Source organism: Protomyctophum bolini, assembly GCF_963924005.1.
Source record: "Protomyctophum bolini genome assembly, chromosome: 12".
NCBI lineage: Eukaryota > Metazoa > Chordata > Actinopteri > Myctophiformes > Myctophidae > Protomyctophum > Protomyctophum bolini.
The window spans coordinates 24,909,927-24,929,412 of record NC_137873.1 but is presented as its reverse complement, the minus strand read 5'-3'; the positions used below and the strand labels follow the sequence as shown (position 1 = coordinate 24,929,412).

General features: G+C 41.4%; 1 protein-coding gene across 2 annotated transcripts in view; it reads left to right on the top strand.

The window, feature by feature from the left end:
- The first annotated feature begins 1,651 nt into the window (after positions 1 to 1,651).
- Positions 1,652 to 19,486, top strand: part of LOC308325751 (3',5'-cyclic-AMP phosphodiesterase 4C-like) — a 97,051-nt gene continuing 79,216 nt past the window's right edge. For both annotated transcript variants that reach the window (XR_013965067.1, XM_080778425.1), the window contains exons 1-2: positions 1,652 to 1,762; positions 18,611 to 18,772. Coding sequence is in view for 1 of the 2 variants with exons in the window: in XM_080778425.1 (XP_080634551.1) it covers positions 18,731 to 18,772 (42 nt within the window). In the remaining variant the exon portion in view is untranslated. The remainder of the gene's footprint in view (positions 1,763 to 18,610; positions 18,773 to 19,486) is intronic.

The following is a 19,486-nucleotide window of genomic DNA, read 5'->3' as shown; positions in this document are numbered from 1 at the left end:
TGCAAAACCATTGTACAACTAGCCTATGTATAAAGTAGGGCTTAAGCCAGGGGTGAATCATCTAAAAGCCAGCCATCAAAATAAACATCTCCAATCAAGTGGAGTACCACAACAAAGGCCCTCAAGGCCAAGAGTTGAACAAAGATAAGGACCAGCTGTGCTTGTGCTCGGCTCTGCCCACTCCCACCAGCTGCCCTTGATGCTCTGCTCTGCCCACCCCACCAGGGGCTTCAGGACAGTAGCAATCAATCTGCTCCAAGACTCCAAGAACCCAATTATCTCAAAACCAAAAGAAAATTATCTCAATTAGGCCTATTGAAACACAAATCACAATTTGACTTGAACCTAAACATAAATGGTGGCAGATTAGCCAACCGTGGTTCAGACAAACGTTGACAATGTACACTTGTACAGACTGTCACTGTATTACTGGATACAGTCTGATCACAGAAACAGGCAGTCACAGGCACACCTGGCTAGTGGCTACCCAGAGAGACCAAACTTTACATCTGTGCCTGTACTGTGAAAAAGTATCTGAGTAGGGCTGCAGCTATTGTTTATTTTATCGATTACTTTTTCAATTCATCGAATAATCGAGAAGTGTGTTTTTGAGTGGTGCAACCACTCCGTTGAACAGCAATGTTCCGCGTGCGTGCGTGCCTGTTTAGAGTCCCAACATAGGTGACAAAGTGACGATGTTGAGCTTCACACTGTGCACATGTGCAAGATGGGAAGCTGAGTTTTTAGTAGCCATTACGTGATTTTGGGTGTGACAGTACAATACAGTGACAGTAAAGTAGCCTACAGTATAGTAGAGGGACCCCCACACGGTAACTATCATTTCTCTGCGGGGTGGCACATTCCTGTGGGTCTGGAAGTTCCGGGGACCCCCCGGGACCCCCACACGGAGTTGCACCACTCACTTCACACGGGTGTGATTTTTAATAAAGAAAACAATGTATATGCGTGTGTATATATATATATATATATATATCAATGAATAACCACTTACAGTAAGTGATATTTTATACTTTGTCACACTCGCAGAAAAATTGTGAAAATGACTAGCTAGCTCACAACTTGTCGCAATGTGTTGTGAGCTTGTAGCCTACTCCTGCTATAGTTAGGCTATAGGCCTATTTTTTAATTGATATAGTTTAACTTTTATTCACTATTGCACCGGTAGATGTGAGGGTGGAAATAAATTATATCTGTCCTGGTTTAACCATTCCCCTGAATCCCTGATCCTCAGAACTGTATTTGGGGATAAGTACATTCCATTATTAGCTGAATATTATGTTGATATAGTTTAATAGGCCGGCCTATACATGTAAGCTATATACTTAATTGTATGTATTATGTATACGGGAGACTTGGGGGTCCCCTGCTTATTTTTTTCTTTTGCCCATTATCTATTCACCAAAAATAGCCTATCGACAATCTCACAACAACAATTCAACAACAACGCAGCAGCAACAGGCAATATTATTCTTATCTGTCAGTATCGAGACGAGTGACGGTGTAGAGGGAGCGCGCACAGGAGGACGCGCGCTCCGACCGACCTGCAGTCATTGGTAAATGGAAAGCATTTCGTCATGGGTGTCAAACCAATCGATGTGGTTTGGGAGGTGCAGAGGGAATGAAAGCGCGCTGGCAGACGGCTCATAAAGACAGCCTGAGAGCCTGTCTACCGGAGCTGACCGCAGCACACCATCCATCAGCCCCACAACAACCACGGCATCTTCTCAACGCACTAAAACAGGTACAGCACCGGCGGTAAATAATGACTTGGGGAAAGAAGGCCCTGCACGGCATGGGTGATTATCCCCAATGTGGCTTGCACTTGCGTTTATTGTACGCTGGCTAAGCCAATGAGTTTGCAAAAAAGGAAGTTGGGCACATTTGTTTTGCGGAACTTGTCTACTTTCATTGCAGTCTGTTGTCTAAGTTGGGCACAACTAATTTCCGACTAAACATAGCTGAATAGTTTTAATCAAAATGCAGCTATTCGTGTGTAGGCTACCCGCATGCTCGTCCGGTTCTTTGTCTGAGTCTCAGACAGACAGACACACAGACAGAGTCGCTACTTTTCGCTATGGGTAATGCTGCAGACAGTCGACATGGTGGAGTGAGGCAGTGAGCGTGCTTTCGTCCGTACGGGTCAGTTATGCAGGCTAGTCTCACTCTCTTTCCTTCTGTGAATGTTGAATCATGTGAATCTGATAGAGGAGGTTGTGGGTGTGTACTGTGTAGGGCAGGATGCCCGATTGTAACCTAGCCTTGCGTCTCTTCGCCATTGGAGGGCGCCAAAGAGCACATACTAGGCTCAAGAGCCATTGACTAGGCTCAGCTAATTGATTGATTGAATACTCAGTGATGAGTGATGTAAATAGGTTTTCAATGTAATGAGTCCCGTGATGCAGGGACGGTCTTTTAGATGAGTCCAAGGGACTTTTTTATGAGTCCCACTTCAATGACGTTAGGAGTCATATTTTGCCATTTTTACAAATTGCAGCATTTAACTACCAATTCATTTTTATATGGTTATAATGTGGTTATATCCATGTAGAAAACAGAAGAAGAAATTATTATTATTATTAACTAAAGCTAGCAAAATAAACTAGAATTAAAAAACATTAAAGTAGTGCATTTTGTTGCATAGAAGTGTATATTTGTATGTCTTTAAATGTTCTGTCTTCTGATGAATTGAAAATGGAGGGCCCTGATGTTTTTTCTGGTTTTATCCTCCGCAGTTTTTGTATTGACCTGTACTTTCATTGAACTGTACCCATTCTACAAACTGTTAATAACATTTTCAATCAGCAGCAGTACAAGTATATTTTACAGAATCATTTATTTTGGCAAGCTCCAGTTGCAAATTGCATTCCAGTGCTATTTTAAGGCGGGTTTGAAGCAGGACTGGGGAGTCTCACCTTGTGATGGCTGGTGGTAGGGCATTGCACATTTTGGTGGCATGATCATCGTAGAATAAATTAATTCATCCCCATGTTTGTGCCGAATCTGGGGGGATGAGATCAGTGGAGCTCTCTCTGGTGTTGTGCCCTTGAGTGTTTCTCACTAGTTTGACAGGTACTGTACATGGACACTGGTCCCTTGAGTATCTTGAAAACCAGGCCCATTGCATGTCTCTGTCCTCTACTACTGCATGTACACCACCCTGCTCATTAGGCTAGGGTTGGATGGCTCAGGGTAAAGTATAGATACTCTTGGTCAAATATTGTTACACGTGAAAGTTGGTCTATCAAGTTTGTACTTGAGTGCTTCAGTACTTGCTTTAAAGGCTACTTAAGTATTCTTAGAAATGTAGTGGAGTCAAAAGTATGTATCCTAATTCAGAATCTTGCTCAAGGAGACCTCAACAATCTGGGTTCGAACTGGGAACCTAGTTAGAAATCACGTTATTCTTAGTCCAGTATTTTTCAGTCAACAAAAGTGACTCAAAATAAGAACTAATCTGAAAGAAACTATGTATTTGGAACTCAGTTCCAAACTTAAATTGTAGTCTTTCAGAAAACAAAAACATTCTGAACATCGTCAGAGTCAGACTAATTGTTTACATGTTTTGACGGTGTGGCGGTGGCATTACATCTTATGATGGGATAACAGAACTCTTTTTGTTGGCATGTGATAGGCAGGGTGTTCTTCTTTAAGGTCAAACCATAAAAACAGAATAGGTACATGGCCAAGCATTACCCCTACAGCAGGAATGCATCCAAGACCTTACTGATGTTTGTGATATAATTAAGGAAGGCTGTGGCTAGAAATCCCGGCCCACATATGAACCTAATTTGAATTTCAAATGTCTCATGTATATTTAATTTGCCAGTGTATTTCGTACTGTCAATATCACTTGGGGTGCAACACTTGATCAAACCAATTGATTTAAACGATTATAAAAAATCAATAATTTAATAAAATTGATTAATATTATTCCCTTTTTTGGGCATGTCATTGTAGGTGAACATTTTCACACGCACATTTTTTTTTTGAAAATAGCCGATCTACATGTTCACAACACGTCACTTAAAATATTCATATTGCCAACATTGTGGACACGCAACTGGGTGGCACGCATTCAAGAAGATTAGGTTCATGTCTGCGAACAGGGTTTCCTGCCACCGACAAACTTCACAGATTCCAAGCCTGGTATCTCTGGCGTGATGCAAGGCCCCTGTCCAGCTCTGGCCCCGCCCTTCTGAATCATTCAGGGTATCCCCTCCCCCTTGTTGTGCCCCTGGATGAAATATCTCACTGACTGATTGGCTGACTGCCAGGCTGGGTGAATTATTCTGGCTGGCTGCCTGACTGACTGGCCGGCGAGCTGACTGGTCTGTTTTAAGGCTATGCTGTTGGTAAGCAAGCCACAAGAGCTGGCCTTGGATGATTAATGCTCACCAGTGAATGGATACGTGCTGTCTGTCTGTGTAACGCATTCCTTTTGTCACTCTGAATGTTTATCTGACTTCTTTCTTTTTGCTGAATCAAGGCAAGTCGGTGTTTCTTTTGTAGACTTGGATACCATGCACTGAGGTAACTGCTGAGTGTGCTGTTAATTGCAGAAGCAATAGAGCACAACAGTAAAACTTTTCTTTACGTGTCATTCACACCACTACAAGTAAATCCATCCTATATTCTTCCACTGCTGTCTGTAGTCTGCGAGTCATGCAGCTATGCTGACTGCAATCTGCTGTATAGGGCTGTAACTATTACTATCTATTTTCTTAAGTGATTATTCTATCACATTTTTGATCAATCTAATAATCAAGAAGCTTTTTATTCATAATCAGTGAATCGCTTAAATATTGTGTCTTATTGATTGTTCATGAAGAAAAAATGATCAGGGAATACTTGAAAATCTGCGAAAATGGCAGATGTACAATCTCAATGTGTCACATCCCGAATTGATGCGTTGTTGTGAGCTTGTAGACTTTATGCATTGCTTCCGTTCCGTTTCATATGTTAATCTTGAGTTTGCCAGACTGAATTAATATTCATTACTGGTTTGGGAGCATTTATGGCCAAAGTGACATGTGTGCAACAGTTTCAACACTTTAATTTATTCATATATTTTATACATCAAGCGTGGCATCTTCTCAGTCTTCTGAAAATTGATCACAACATGCAGATTAACAGGTGCATGTCGTAGATGCATGTTACTTTTTCATTTTCTTTTGGCATACATTGACTATGTCCGTTAATAACATGTATATGTACAGTACACTATATGCTCTGCCTCTAAACGTGAGTAAAACATATTTTTCATCTTTAAACCCCATGTGACCAACTGACTGACTGACTCTTGTGGGGCTAAAAACATCTACAGCCTAAACAAGAAAATGCACTTAGTGGATGAATGGCAGATCTACACCACGGATGCATTCAGTGTTGTGGTGCCATTTATGCAGCACACTGTCATGTCCCCTTTTTTGGAAAATGATCAATTTGTTACAATATCATTTCATTATGGTTTAATATAAGTAAGTTTAATACACTAAGGTGGTGTTCGAAAAGCAAGTCAGTGGCTCTATCTGATGCCATCCCAAAAAGCCTTGTTTGGAGACATTGCAAAACAGTTAGTGGTGGTGTATAAGTATTTAAAAATAAAATTAAAGGCAGGACAACAAATCATTAAAAATGCTGGATATTCAAGTAATGTGGACTTGTGGCGCAAATTGGCGCAAACTGTTATTATAATTTGGCATTCTCATAACCATCTGTTTTGCCCGGCCCGGCGGCCCCTAACATTGAAGAGGGAGAGGTTTAAAGATAATTATTTGGTTTTGAATGCTGACATGTAAATGTTCTGTTAATTTATAGGCCCATACTATAAATAATATACTAGCAAATTGCCAGTGGCAATGCAGTTGGTGTACATCTAGGAGCTTCCTCCAGTACAGGTCGCGAGCCGTGTGGTAATGCCATTCTGGCCAGACCGCACCATTATGCAACTCCTTGCAACAAAACCATGTATGGACAGTCCACACATCAATGCAACTACTACTGCCATTGGGGATAATGGTTGCAAATAGTTGCATCATGCAACGTTTTTTCTGCGAGGAGTTGTGACTAGTTGCATTGATGTGGAGTGTAGACTGGCTGGCCTTAAAGGGTCACCTTTTCAAAACTCATTTCAACTCTCAATTTAACTTCCATAGAATTATACAAAAATAAACTAAATCTTGTTAATATTCAAAAACCTCTGTCCCCTTGTGGTCCCTGACCTGTGATTTAAAATGGTATAGAACCTACACAGGCTTCCAGCAATATCAAATTTACCTGATTAGTTTGGGGACCAGTTTTAATGGTCTCCTACCCGAAGTTGAAAATCATTGATTTCTGATTGGCTCGCACATGCATAGTTGTTCTGGTCTGGTTTTTATCTAGATGCGTGTCTTGACTCTTGTGCTTGTGGTGTGTACAGAGGGGTTCATTAGGACAGCCAAGGCTGCACTTTGATAAATGTCTCTTGACAGTCCGGTGAAGGTTTGACTACTGTGTTGATTGAACACGCTGCCGATCCCGGGAGGTTTCTCAAACACCTCTTCCTCCCCCAAATCCCTCAGGTGCCAGGTGCTATTGTTATCCTCTTAGTCACACAGTATGTCATTCATTATAACGCACCCTGGAGCCCAATTCCATCCATCATAGTCACGTGATGTCGTGATCCAATGTCTAATTGATGAAGTGCTGAATTGGCTGGTGTTTCATTTTGAGTAGCCATTGACCATTTGGCAGTACCTCAATGGGCTTGTAGTCAGCTATAGTGTTAGTGCCAGAGTTTAGAACGGCCAAATGATTTATTATGTTTACCTGGCCGGCAGCAGTCAGATATCTGATCAAATGGTGATTGGCCCAGATGATGAATGTGTCCTGTCTGCCCAATTAGTTTTCCTTTCTTTGGGTTTGGAGCAGCACAGCAGTAAGACCTAGTGATAAATTAGTCCCCTACTGCTCATTAATGCGACCAGAGCAAGCCCCCAGTAAGGTTATCGAAAGTGGAACTGCAGCACTTTAATGGAGGTGGACGGACGTTCATGACGTCACGTGCGTCAGCCCGGACAGGCTAGGCTAAACTTCCGCTCGCATGCGCCATTGAGTTATAATTGTACTTTCGGCAGTCTTCCGGGTGCTTCAAAACGCCACTGAGCAACTTCTATTGAAATTAATAGCGGGGGTTGGGGCGAGGCTAACGCTCCGGTTCGGTCTCTATCCTTTAATTACTCTGTTTACCCAGCGATGTGGAAGAATATTGTGTCAAAATGTTGATGGCCCTGGTCTCACCTGCAGTTCAATCTTAACTTGTCTCTACTACTGCAGTTTCAAATCGGTTTTCACTTCAGTATAAGCTTGCTATTTAGTTTAGAGATATTTCTCAGTAATTGTAACTGAGCACACGGATTTAGTTGTTATATTAGATGTATTCCTAATTATTCCATTAAAGGGATAGTTCAGAATTTTTAAACTTAAGCTGTATGAAATATAACAACCATTAATATAGTGGTTGCAACTGTATTAATTGATTGCCAGAGAGTCCCGTGGTGGGAGTTCTGCTCTGGTTTTGGTGAAATATTAAGTAGTTCCGGTCATTTTGTGGGGGGCACTGTGCACAGGGAGCCACGCATTAAAAGTAAATTAATTAACAAAACTACAACGGGACTCAGGCAATCAATTAATACAGTTGCAACCACTATATTAATGGCAAGTATTTCATACAACTTAAGTAAAAAAAATGGTGAACTATCCCTTTAACCTACATGAGCAGAGTTAAGTCAGATTCGATATATCTTTGGCCAGCCCTAGTTGCTAAGTTGTGATGGTGCTGTTATAAGGCTACTGTTTAAGACTTATAATGGTGTTTTTACAGACTTGAGAGCTTAGGTACATATTGTTTTGCATGCCTGTTGCTGTGAAGGCTCAATTACTTCGAGGGTAAAGCCTGAGAACAAGAATTAGTTAGTTTTATATGATATAACGATATTTTAGATTTTGTCTCCACCAGGCCGAAGGCATGGGGAGAGAGTACGTTTTGCACTTCGTCCGTGTGTCCGTCCGTCCGTGTGCGAGACAGTTTTAGCGTTGTCCCTGCGGTGTGATATGTCCTGTTGCACATTGTCGTCCCTAGTGATTCAATACATGGAATTCAATGGACCAAACCACACCAAAGGGTCGAGACGGTTTTAGCGTTAACTCCTTGCAACCGTTTGGACCCAAGTAGTTGCATGGTGACCCTTAATGTGGTGTGGTTAGGGCTTTAGGACAATGTTTGTGTTTACACACTCCCTCAAAGCTAGCGCCCTTAAAAAAAATAACACCAAATTATAGTGATGCACAGAATATTCGGTCGCAGAAAATATTCGGCAGAAAATGGCTAAAAATTCATTTTCGGCCTATTCGGTTTCGGCCCGAATAGGCAGAACATATATCACCGAATATGTATATGAATGCATTCAAAAGAGCTGAATAAATGTTTTATAGACCCATAATAGTGATTCTTATTCAAGTTAAGTTTTGCCATAACCATTTATTTTGCCATAAATCAGGTAGTTTTAAGGTATGGCCATGACAGCAATGGTAGGAAAAAAGATATATAATATTAATCATATTCGGATATTCGGTTTTCGGCCAACTGTTTCCTATATTCGGTTTTGGCCAAGAATTTCCCTTTCGGTGCATCCCTACCAAATTACAATTCATCACAAATTCATTATAAAACTGAGCTGAGCGAGTACACGTTGTCTCAAGAGGCCTCAAAATAGCCTGCCTAGAGCCACATGCAAGCCTAGAATAGCCCATATTGGCCATTAAAGAACAAACAATTACGTATTTTTTATCACTAATGCAGTATGGACTATATTAATGACTTTTGCGATGTACATGTAAGTCACAGGCTGAATGTGTGGGACAGTATAGTGTGTTGTTGGCTGACTGCTTCCATGATGTGGCCTCCATGGTGATGTCACTATCACAGCTTCCACACGCCTCCTCCACAAGGCACAGATGTTTACCCCCCTGCACTGAGTCTACCATGATGTAGTGTTCTGCTTCAGCTTGTTTTGTTCTGTTATGTTTTACCTCACTGCACAACTTACAACATGTTGTAACTTGTAAGCTTGTAGATCAGCTATTTAACCTATTTTTTTACATTAATAAAAATGTATTTCAGTTATTTGTCATAACTGCCATGTGCACGACGAAGCCAAACGGAAATCTAATTTCTATTCATCAAAACACAATAAAATCACTAATCACAATTATTTATGAAGAAGAAGTCTATTCCGAGTCTCTCTCGCGTGACTAACCCTCTCACCCTATCTCTAAGGGAGATGCCAGCCACCCGTCAGAGAAAACCCATTTCGGCCGTTTCGGGCATGACCCACACTTCATGACCATAGGTGAGAGTCTGAACTAAGATTGCTCGGTAGACAGAGAGCTTTGCCTTCTGGCTCAGCTCTCTTTCGTCACAACAGTGCGGTAGAGCGACTGCAATACCGCCCCTGCCGCTCTGATTCTCCAGCTGATCTCAATCCATCGGTTATCCCAGCCGCTGTACACTCGACTGCGAACCGGTCCAGTGAGAGCTGAAGGTCTTGGACCGATGGTTCCATCAGGACCACATGATCTGCAAAAAACACTGAGCCATATACCCTCTCCGCCATGACTTCGCCTCGAGACCCTGTCTATGAAAATCACAAACAGGATAGGTGACAATGTGCAGCCCTGGTGGAGGCCAACCCCCACCGGAAACGAATCCGACTTACTCGACAGTCACGCGAGAGAGACTTGGAGTAGAGTCGCTGCTTTCTTTGCCTGGAAAGGAGCCAGCTTAGTTGGTTTGGGCATCTGGTTAGGATGCCTCTCGAGCGTCTCCTTAGGGAGGTCCTCGATGCATGTGCCACTGGGTGGAGACCCCAGGGCAGACCAAGGATCAGATGGAGGGATTATATCTCTAATCTGGCCCTGAAACGCTTCGGGATTCCCCAGGCGGAAGTTGCTAATGTGTCTCTGGAGAGGGAGGTCTGGAGCTCTCTGGTGTAGCTGTTGCCCCCGCGACCATACTACAGATAATCAGTTGAAGATGGATGGATGGATAATTATTTGCGTGACAATTAATCGTCAACTTAAATGTGTAATCATGACCCTGTACTTGTACATCAAGCTGCCTCACTTGACAGAAACAGGAGAAAGGCTGATGTATGGGACACTTGGCTTGGAACCGTTGGTTTCCAAGGACACTAACTTACTTATAGGCCTTATATTATTTAGTAATAATGTGACACTTGTTTTGCAATGTGACACTTGCATTGTGACACTTGCAACCTGACTCCTTATGAGTGGATTCCATTGTATTCTGCAAATGATCACTTTTTGTTTATCCAGATGCTGCTTGAAAAGTTTAGTAACGAAGCCTAGAAGCGAAACGGAAATGTAATTTGTATTTATATCTTCCAATGTTCAATACCAGATACACAATTAAATTGTTAATCGCAATTCTTTGTATGACAGTTAATCGTCTACTAATTTATTAATTAATATTAATTAATGAATCGTCTACTAATAGATTATAAATGAATAGTCCCAAAACGCTGGTATAAATGTCTACGAAACACATTGAATATTCGAACACCCGACAGCTCTGAAGGTAGACATGGACACATTTGGGCACTTAAGTTACCGGTATGAAGTGTAGTTTAAATGCAATGTGTCACTTTTCAATCTGCATGTAAATAATGTATGCACTGGTAATGACATGCCCAAAATGCATAGAAATGACAAATCTGCAGTTTGCGCGGGGAAAGAGATCTAATTCAATGTAACACTGTAGTACTATCTGGACACTCTTGTGTAAATGGGAACATAGTGTTCCCAAGTTACAAATGGAATTTCTGGTGTGATGATGAATGTCAGACGGGTATTTTTGAAGAAGTTAATTCGTACAGATGACTTTCTCAGCAGAATGAGGAGACTAAAAGCGACGTACTGTCTGTCTTTTGAATATCTTTCTAATGATAAAAACAAGATTGTACTGTTACTACAACCTTTATTTGTTTCTTGAAGGTTAGATCAATAGCTCAGAATAAAAATGACCTACATTGTTTCCTAAAAAGTTGATGTGAAGAAAAACAGCCTATTTACGAGACTGTATCCCACAGATTTACTACAGTGTGATTAATTTATTTCCCTGTTAATTATATTTTCTCGTAATATGTAGTAAACTGTGGTCATGTGAACTGTATAGTTTTTGTATAAAGGCCCAGCTGTTGTGGTATTTTCTATAAACGCAGGCCAACACAGTCAAAGCCGCTAGTTTGACCAGATCTCTTCTCTTTGCCACAGTGGGAACCGTTCTCCTGGTCTAATCATCTCTTACGAGTCTTGATTTTATATAGATATAAATGTCATTATGTCAACAACTTCCAAGAAAGGCAGATGGATACAGTGCAGTATATCAAAGCTTCAAAGTGAGGTTTTAAAGGAACATGCCAGTGGTCTGGCATATTAATTGTTATTGACTACCACTCACTGTATACTTGACATTTAATTTGGGTAGACTAAAGCATTAAATATGGAACTTAAAAGATAGAGGATGAGTTAGCTAGAAATTAAAAGTAGAAAATAGCAGGTCTACCATCTCGTAACACGCCGTGATAAAACAAATAATCATAAAACGTTGAAAAGTACAGCAAATCTATGCAAGTGGACATGGGTAGTCATTGTGTGTAGACACCTATGGCCTTGATATACTTTAATTATTGAGACAAACGGAAATTTAACTTTATATATTAATGCAATTGAAGGCATGATGCCTTGACCTCCCTTTGTTGTGGCGCCACAAAAGATACCTTTGTTTGGGTGTCCTGTGCTCATAAGTGTGTGACGGCTACTGACTCGCACGTCACAGCCTTGGCATTGTGTGCGTGAAGACATGTGACACAAATTGAGCTGTCTAACAGGAACGCTTTCTCTTTCCCTGCTTTTTGAATGAGTCACGACTCACGGCACACAACCATAAATGTATTGTGTCTGGGTTTTGGAGACTGAACTCTGTAAATTCTTTAGCACTGGTTATCAAATAAAATTGGTATTTGGCCATGACCCCTGCCCTATCTGAAAATATTTTGAAAACGACCTCCTCAAAGACTCTTGGGAGTTCATGAACATCACTAAGTTTATACTGCCTGCAAAGCAGTGTTCCTCAAAGATCATTTGCTGTGGAAATGTTACAGGCTACAGTACATTAATGCTATTGTTTGGTGGGCGGCCATAGCTGAATGAGTACAGAGGCCGCTTGAGAAACCGATGATCCCAGGTTCAAAGTTTGCTCATTCACTTTTTTTTGTTTGTTGCCCATTAACATGTTGGAGGCTGTATTGCAGTGAGCAATTTAAACAATTAAGCCGCCCCATATACTTTGTCACATACACACGTGAAAATAGCCCACTAAGCTCACAATGTGCTGCGATACGTGAGCTTGTGGATTTGCTATTTTGCTATTTGAAAATGTTTGCCTCATGAAGACGAGGGCAAAAATAGGGACAATTTAAAGTGGTTCTACCTGAACAAATCCCTTCTAAATCCTAACAGTTTAATTAAAATGTTGTTGCTGTGTGTTTATAGCTAAAAAAAAAAAATACACAGATGCTTTCCTGTTCCATTTTACAGCGATACGATACGTATCAAGATACATGGTTGACAATACGATACGTGGACGATATTGGTATTATCGCGATACGATTCAATGATTTAAAATCGATACAGTAACTATTTAGCAAATAAATTCAATCTGTGTGAAACGTGGATAGTGCAGGAAAAATGTATGAATATGCATAATACATAAACAGTGATTCTCTGGCAAAATACATATACACAGTCCTGGGCATGACGTTAATCTGTTCGAGTTCGAGAGGACCGGTGATGTAAACAGCCACGAAAGGAAATCATTACACCAGAAACACAAATCCTATACTTCCAGGGGCGGGAGTCCCCAGGAACACAACAGTGCCAGGTACCCAAGCGTGTCTGCCAGACAGACCGGATGATGCCGCGCCCGGATGGGCCGAGACATGGACCCTCACAGTACAACAGGAAAAATCCCTGGATGGAGTCTACACAAGAATGCTACGAATGGCACTAGGTGTCACATGGACGGACCACATCAGAAATGTGGACCTCTTATCAGTCTTATGGGGACCTACCACGGGTCATGGACAAAGTCGGAGAGAGAAAGATGAGGCTGGCAGGGCACTGCGTCAGGCACCAAGAACTTGAGGCAAGTAAATTGACCCTATGGGAGCCAACCCATGGCAAAGCCAGGAGTGAAAAGAAGCGTACCACCTATATAGAGGTGCTGCGGCGTGACAGCTTGGCTGACAACACTGCAGAGCTCAAGAACCAGGAATCCAGAGTTGGTGTTGGTGGCTAGACCTCACTCTCGCAGCAACTAACATAGACATTAGACATTGTATTTTTAACACATTTAAGACAAACCTTGACATGACACAGAGAATACACACATTTATCGATAGACCAAGTGTAGTGAAATTCAATGGAAAAATAATTAAACTCCTCTTGCTAAATACAACACAGAAGTACTTGGTCAGTTACTTGCATTGTAAAACAATTCGATAGAGATAATTTGCATTGCAAAATGATATGAGTCGATGTTAAAAGCAGTTCAGTGACAGTTTTTGGGGCTTCAGGTTTTCAATGGAGAAAACATCGTCTGAGTCAAGACTCTATTGTAATTATGCACACCTACTGCACATGCACATGATGTGTATCATTCTGCATCACATTGCAAAAACACTTTGAGAGAGAGAGAGAGAGAGAGACACACTCACACACTCTCTCTTACTCTATTTTATTGCATGTTTGTTTAGCACTGACTGTCAGCCGGATGTAACGTAATTTAGTTCTGCCTAGTTATAACCTTGAGCACACAATCCTGCACTGCACCATAGGTAGCCTCATATATTGTGTTTTTATAGTGTTATTTAGATTTAGGGCTGTACTATCGATCCATTTCTTGCAGATTATTTATAACTATTTTGATTAATCAAGATTAACATCGGACCCAAAATCGGTCGTGCTCTAATATAGATGGGTTAATGCAGTAGGGAGATTGACCCATTGAAACTGGGAACGGATCTGTAATTTTAGCCTTGGCTATTCAACTGTACATCTGCTATTTTTTTGACATTTTGGGAATAATCTTCAAGGTGTGAGAACTACTGATTTTAGAAGGCATTTGTAGAATCAGCCTCAGGCCTTGACCCATTAAAAGCCTATACGTTGTTATACAGTGCCTTTATAAACCCAGGAAAGCATTGTCATTTTAGATATTGCCATGTATATTGCAACAGGATTTGTTTTGTTTTTTGTAAATATTTTTAAGATTTTTGGATTTAGAAGCCGTTTTTAAAATGAATCTGATTTTAAATCTGCATTCTGCACCCCCACATGCTTTTAAAGCAGGAACTGTCTGCCCTCACACACTGAAACACATCCTGACCTCCAGCACCACCATAAATTAGATGCTCGCACTTTGATGGTACGAGCCCGGCAAAGTGCCGTTGTTACTGTGGTTACCACATACTAACTCCACATCAACAAGCCAATTACGGGCAGTAGTGATGGCGTAAGTGTGGCTGAACGGCAGGGAGGACGGGTTACTTGAGGCCTGATGCTGATATAAAACATCTAGCAGATTTCTCAGAAATGGTCCTGCCCTGCAGCATTGTCACTACTGTGGTGGGTTTTGATGTTTGTGCACTTTCCTTTCTTGTGGACATCACAGAGGACTGTGCTCTACAGTCTGTTGATTTGGCTCATTATTATGATGCAGTGTACAACACCCTAGTTCACACATTGTGGACCTTTCATGTCATACGAGTGTCTGCTTGTTAGAACTACACTTCAGTTTGACTTTTAATGACCTTCTTGGCCTCAGTGGAGACAGTGGGCCTTGGCGTATTGGAAATCCTTAAAGGGTAATTTCACCGCTGGAAGAAACTGCAGTCCCTCGATGTCAATAGTATTTGTAGTAGATAACAGTAGTAACTAGGCATGTAACTATATATCGATATTAATCCTGACGATATAGATCGATTTATCGGCTAGTGAATTGTGTGTGTGTGTGTGTGTGTGTGTGTGTGTGTGTGTGTGGTTGTGTGTGTGCTGCTGACCATATAGAGTAACACTGACGAAGGCCTGTTACTTTGGTCGACTGCTGCTGCGGATCATCATGGTCCTCATTAGGCTTTAGAGCCTTTTATTCCTCCAACTATAGCCTAGTTGTAATGCCAATTAATTCCTCTTCCACTGAACGTTCCTCTATCCTAATCTGACAGGTGCTTCAGGAGTACAGTGATAATCTGACAGGTGCTTCAGGAGTACAGTGATAATCTGACAGGTGCTTCAGGAGTATGTACAGTGATAATCTGACAGGTGCTTCAGGAGTATGTACAGTGATAATCTGACAGGTGCTTCAGGAGTATGTACAGTGATAATCTGACAGGTGCTTCAGGAGTATGTACAGTGATAATCTGACAGGTGCTTCAGGAGTATGTACAGTGATAAAGATCACCCTCCATCGTGCCCAGCTTCCCTTCACTGAATGAACACTTTCATTCACTTTCATTTAGAGACGCCCGGCAAAGCCAAATGCATTTGGCATATAGAAAGGAAAAGGTATAGACTTTCTATACCTGAGCTCAGGGATGGTTGCATAATGTTAGTTGGCTGCATATCATGATATCAATATAATAATCAATGCAGTCCTGTTGCATATATTGAGGCAACAGTGGCTCAGGGGTGTAGTGGCCGGTAGTAATATGCTGTTCACTGGGTAAATGCATGTGCCCATAGTTCCACATTTATCCCTCTTTAAAGCCAGCGATGGCTGTACAGAAAACCTTTTAGGAAAGCAGTTTCACAGTTTAGGATTGATTAGCCAGTATTTTCTACTTCATTGGATGACTGTGCGTGTCAGTCTAATGACATGCCCAAAATAGGGACGCCAGGTTGAAAGTGGGTTTTTTTTAAAACACGTTTTCCAGGGTTTCGTTTAAAGGCAGGGGAACAGGCTGTGTGTGAGAAAAGTGTGGTTTCATTTAATTTGTAGTGCAGCCCATAGATGTTTGACAAAATGAGAGCATTAAAAACACCCATCCATTCATACTGTACGTATTATCATCTTCTCATCTCTCCGGTTAGGATCACATTTATCATGTTCTTCCTTACATGATGTTTGAAGCATGTCAGGTGTAGACTGTAGACGCATGGAGGATGCACTTCTGATAAACGAACAGACCCTCATGCCTGCTGACCGTGCATAATGTGGAGCAATTGTCTTCCCTTCCTGCTGAGATCAGACCTTCATGGCGGTCTGTGTGATCATACCTCAAATCTTCTTGACATGCTGGACCTGTTTTGATTTGATTTGATTTCATATTCATTTCATTTCAGTTATGGTTTTACATGATTATATTCATTTTACTTTGTACTTATTTTTTTACATATTCCATAGCAGAAAAGAAAAGGAGCAGGAAGAAGATAAATCTCCAACTATAGCCTAGTTGATCTCTGATCATCATACCTCCGATGTCCATGACATGCTGTGTGTGATAACACTACCTCTGCCCCCTTTGCGTTTCATGTCACTTTCCTTGGCAATTACTCTGAGCTCCAGGAAGCTGGTGTCTTGTAAGCCTCAACAGAATGAAGCCATCCTGTGTCACAGCAGAAGTCTATTCATATTCTATTCATAACCACTTGTCAATGGTACCAGAAGGTGCACGTCAAAATCCACATTGTCCACTGTGTATCAGAATCCTGACACAACAACACACAGGGGCCTGTTAATCAAAATAAATCAATAGTGACATGATTGCTATATTGGTTGATGGATCAGCCAACCGTGGTCTGACTGTTGGATGCTTTCAGAGAGCTGAAGTAATTCAGTAAGTGATGTTCTGTTCTGGCATCCAGAGGACTCTACCTAGCAGACGGACAGACCGGACAGGAATCTATTATATAACAACTTTAAGCATGCATACCCCGGTAATACTTCCTTTATTGGATATAAAGATCCCACTGTGACCTCATTATTTAACCCATTTTGGGCGGGAACCCCTTTTGGTTTTAGCATTATGTAATGCTTTAGCTATTGAAAAATAGCAGATCTACAAGCTCATAGGTCTGCTATTTTTGAAAAATCAAAGAACCACTGACATAGAAACAGCTTTTTCAGAAAACTGTCAGGATGTAGAAGACATTTTTAGAATGTGATCTCAGGTCAAAATGGGTTAACCGTACCTTCACCCCCCTGTTTGGCACTCAAAGCTCTATAAACCTGGATTACCTGCTTGCTGTGAATACAATGGGAGGTGTTTGTGTGGCTTACATATGCCTGGCATCCAAAAATGTTCGACTACCTTTTTACACTGACAAACTAAATAAAAACTAATCTAAAAGAGGACTAAAACTAAAGGTCATTACACACTGGCGAATTGGCGACGTGATATATTTGTGTGAATAATTCGCATTTAAAAAAAAAACAATTGAAGTCCATGCAAGCTTCCACATCAGTGGCGAATGTGCGAAAATGCGACCGTTTTCGCTCTTTATTTGTTCGCTCTGGTGTCATATTTTGCAGAGATTCGCAGGCGAACTGCATCATGCAATATTTCGCATTTTCAGATCGCTTATTCGCATCGTGTCGCTAATTCGCCAGTGTGTAATGACCTTAAGACTAAATATATTGACAATTTATATATTGACAATTTCTTCAAATAAAAACTAGACTAAAATGTTAGGGAGGAACTAGTGGCGACGAGATCCAGTAGAACTACAACACAAGTCATTTTATGCTTGGTTGCATGCTGAAAATAGCAGATCTACAAGCTTGCATGAGTTGTGAGATTCACGGCACTACGACACCATCAAGGCCTGCCAAGATACATTTTAGACAACTAAATCAACTGTAGATTGAGTCGACTAAAACTAGACAAACTAGAACATTTCAGATGACTAAAATATGACTAAAACTAAATGGAAGTTTATTCATAAATTAAAATCAACACTACTGGCATCAAATGCAGGTTCTAATAATCAAAGGACAGCATGACCTTAATCTGGCTATTGGGTGTGTAATGTGGCCTTTACCTGATCCAACTGTTGAGCAGAATAGACCTTACAGTATATCAGTTCATATCGCCATAATGGTATGCCTGCAGAAAAACAACTTGTTAATATCATATCTTAAAGCAGTGGTTCTCAAAGTGGGGTCCGGGGAGGCGGGGACCTCCATGGGTCCTTGACACAAGTTGACAGTATTCCAGAGGGGTCCCCAATTAGTTAATAATTATAGCATCAAGAATCAAAATGCGTTGCGATGCGTTTTTGAGCTTTTAGTTTGTCTATTTTTCATTTTTTCTTATGAAAGAAAATCTTATCAGAAGGGGGTCCGCAGCCTAATGATGCATATAAACGTGGGGGTCCTTGACATGACATGTTTGAGAGCCATCGGTCTTAAGAAGCTTTTGGACTGGTGTTCTGCTCGCCCACAATCCACTCCTCTGTCATTGTGCAGGTGTAGCGCTGAGGCTGCCCGGAGGAGGAGGAGGGGACAGCGGGTGGACGGACGGACGGAGGTTTAAAAACGGATCGAAAGGAGGAGGCGGCCGATTCTTCCGAGGGTACATCAGTCAGGATGAAGAAAAGCAGGAGTGCTCTGGGAGTCACCCCAGGTGATGTGAGTATCGACCCGCCTTTCCTGTTCTGTATCAATCCATCCATCCATTCATTCATCAGTTCATCCCTCTAGGGATGCAAGTATCGATGATGTTCTTAGCCTTTATTCTATCGATTACTTTTAAGTTGAATTGAATAATGTAGAGGCATGTTTTTATTTGTTTATCAAATTGTTTATCATTTGTTTATTTTTTATATATCAAAAATATGTAATAGATTGTTTTAATATAATGGATAAAATCTATATTTTAATATAATAGATTAAATCTATCTATTTTATAAGAACAAAAAGCGATATTTCAAATGTTCCCTCCAAAGCGATTACATTTTATAATTGATTAAATCGATTAGTTAGATTTACTGTTGTACCCCTGCATACATCACTTCGCCCCGCCCCCGGGGCCACTTCTGAAAATCCTGAATGAACCCTAGTTGCCGAGCCCACCGCCATTCAGTCCTCTTGTGTAGAACTTTACACCGTGTCTATTCTTTTCTTTTTGTGTGCCTCATCCTTAACAATGTGACGCCTCGTCCGCGTGTTGTCGTCCGCGCTGGACCAGCCGGCGGTGACGGTGAGGCTTTTGGACGATGTTATGGTGCAGTCTGTCTCATCAGGAGATGGTGACTGACTCACTGAACAGATGCCCGTTCAACAGACGGCTGGCCTGGCTGGGCAGGGCCAACTGCGGAGCAGGGGAGGGGGGGCTGGTGGGGC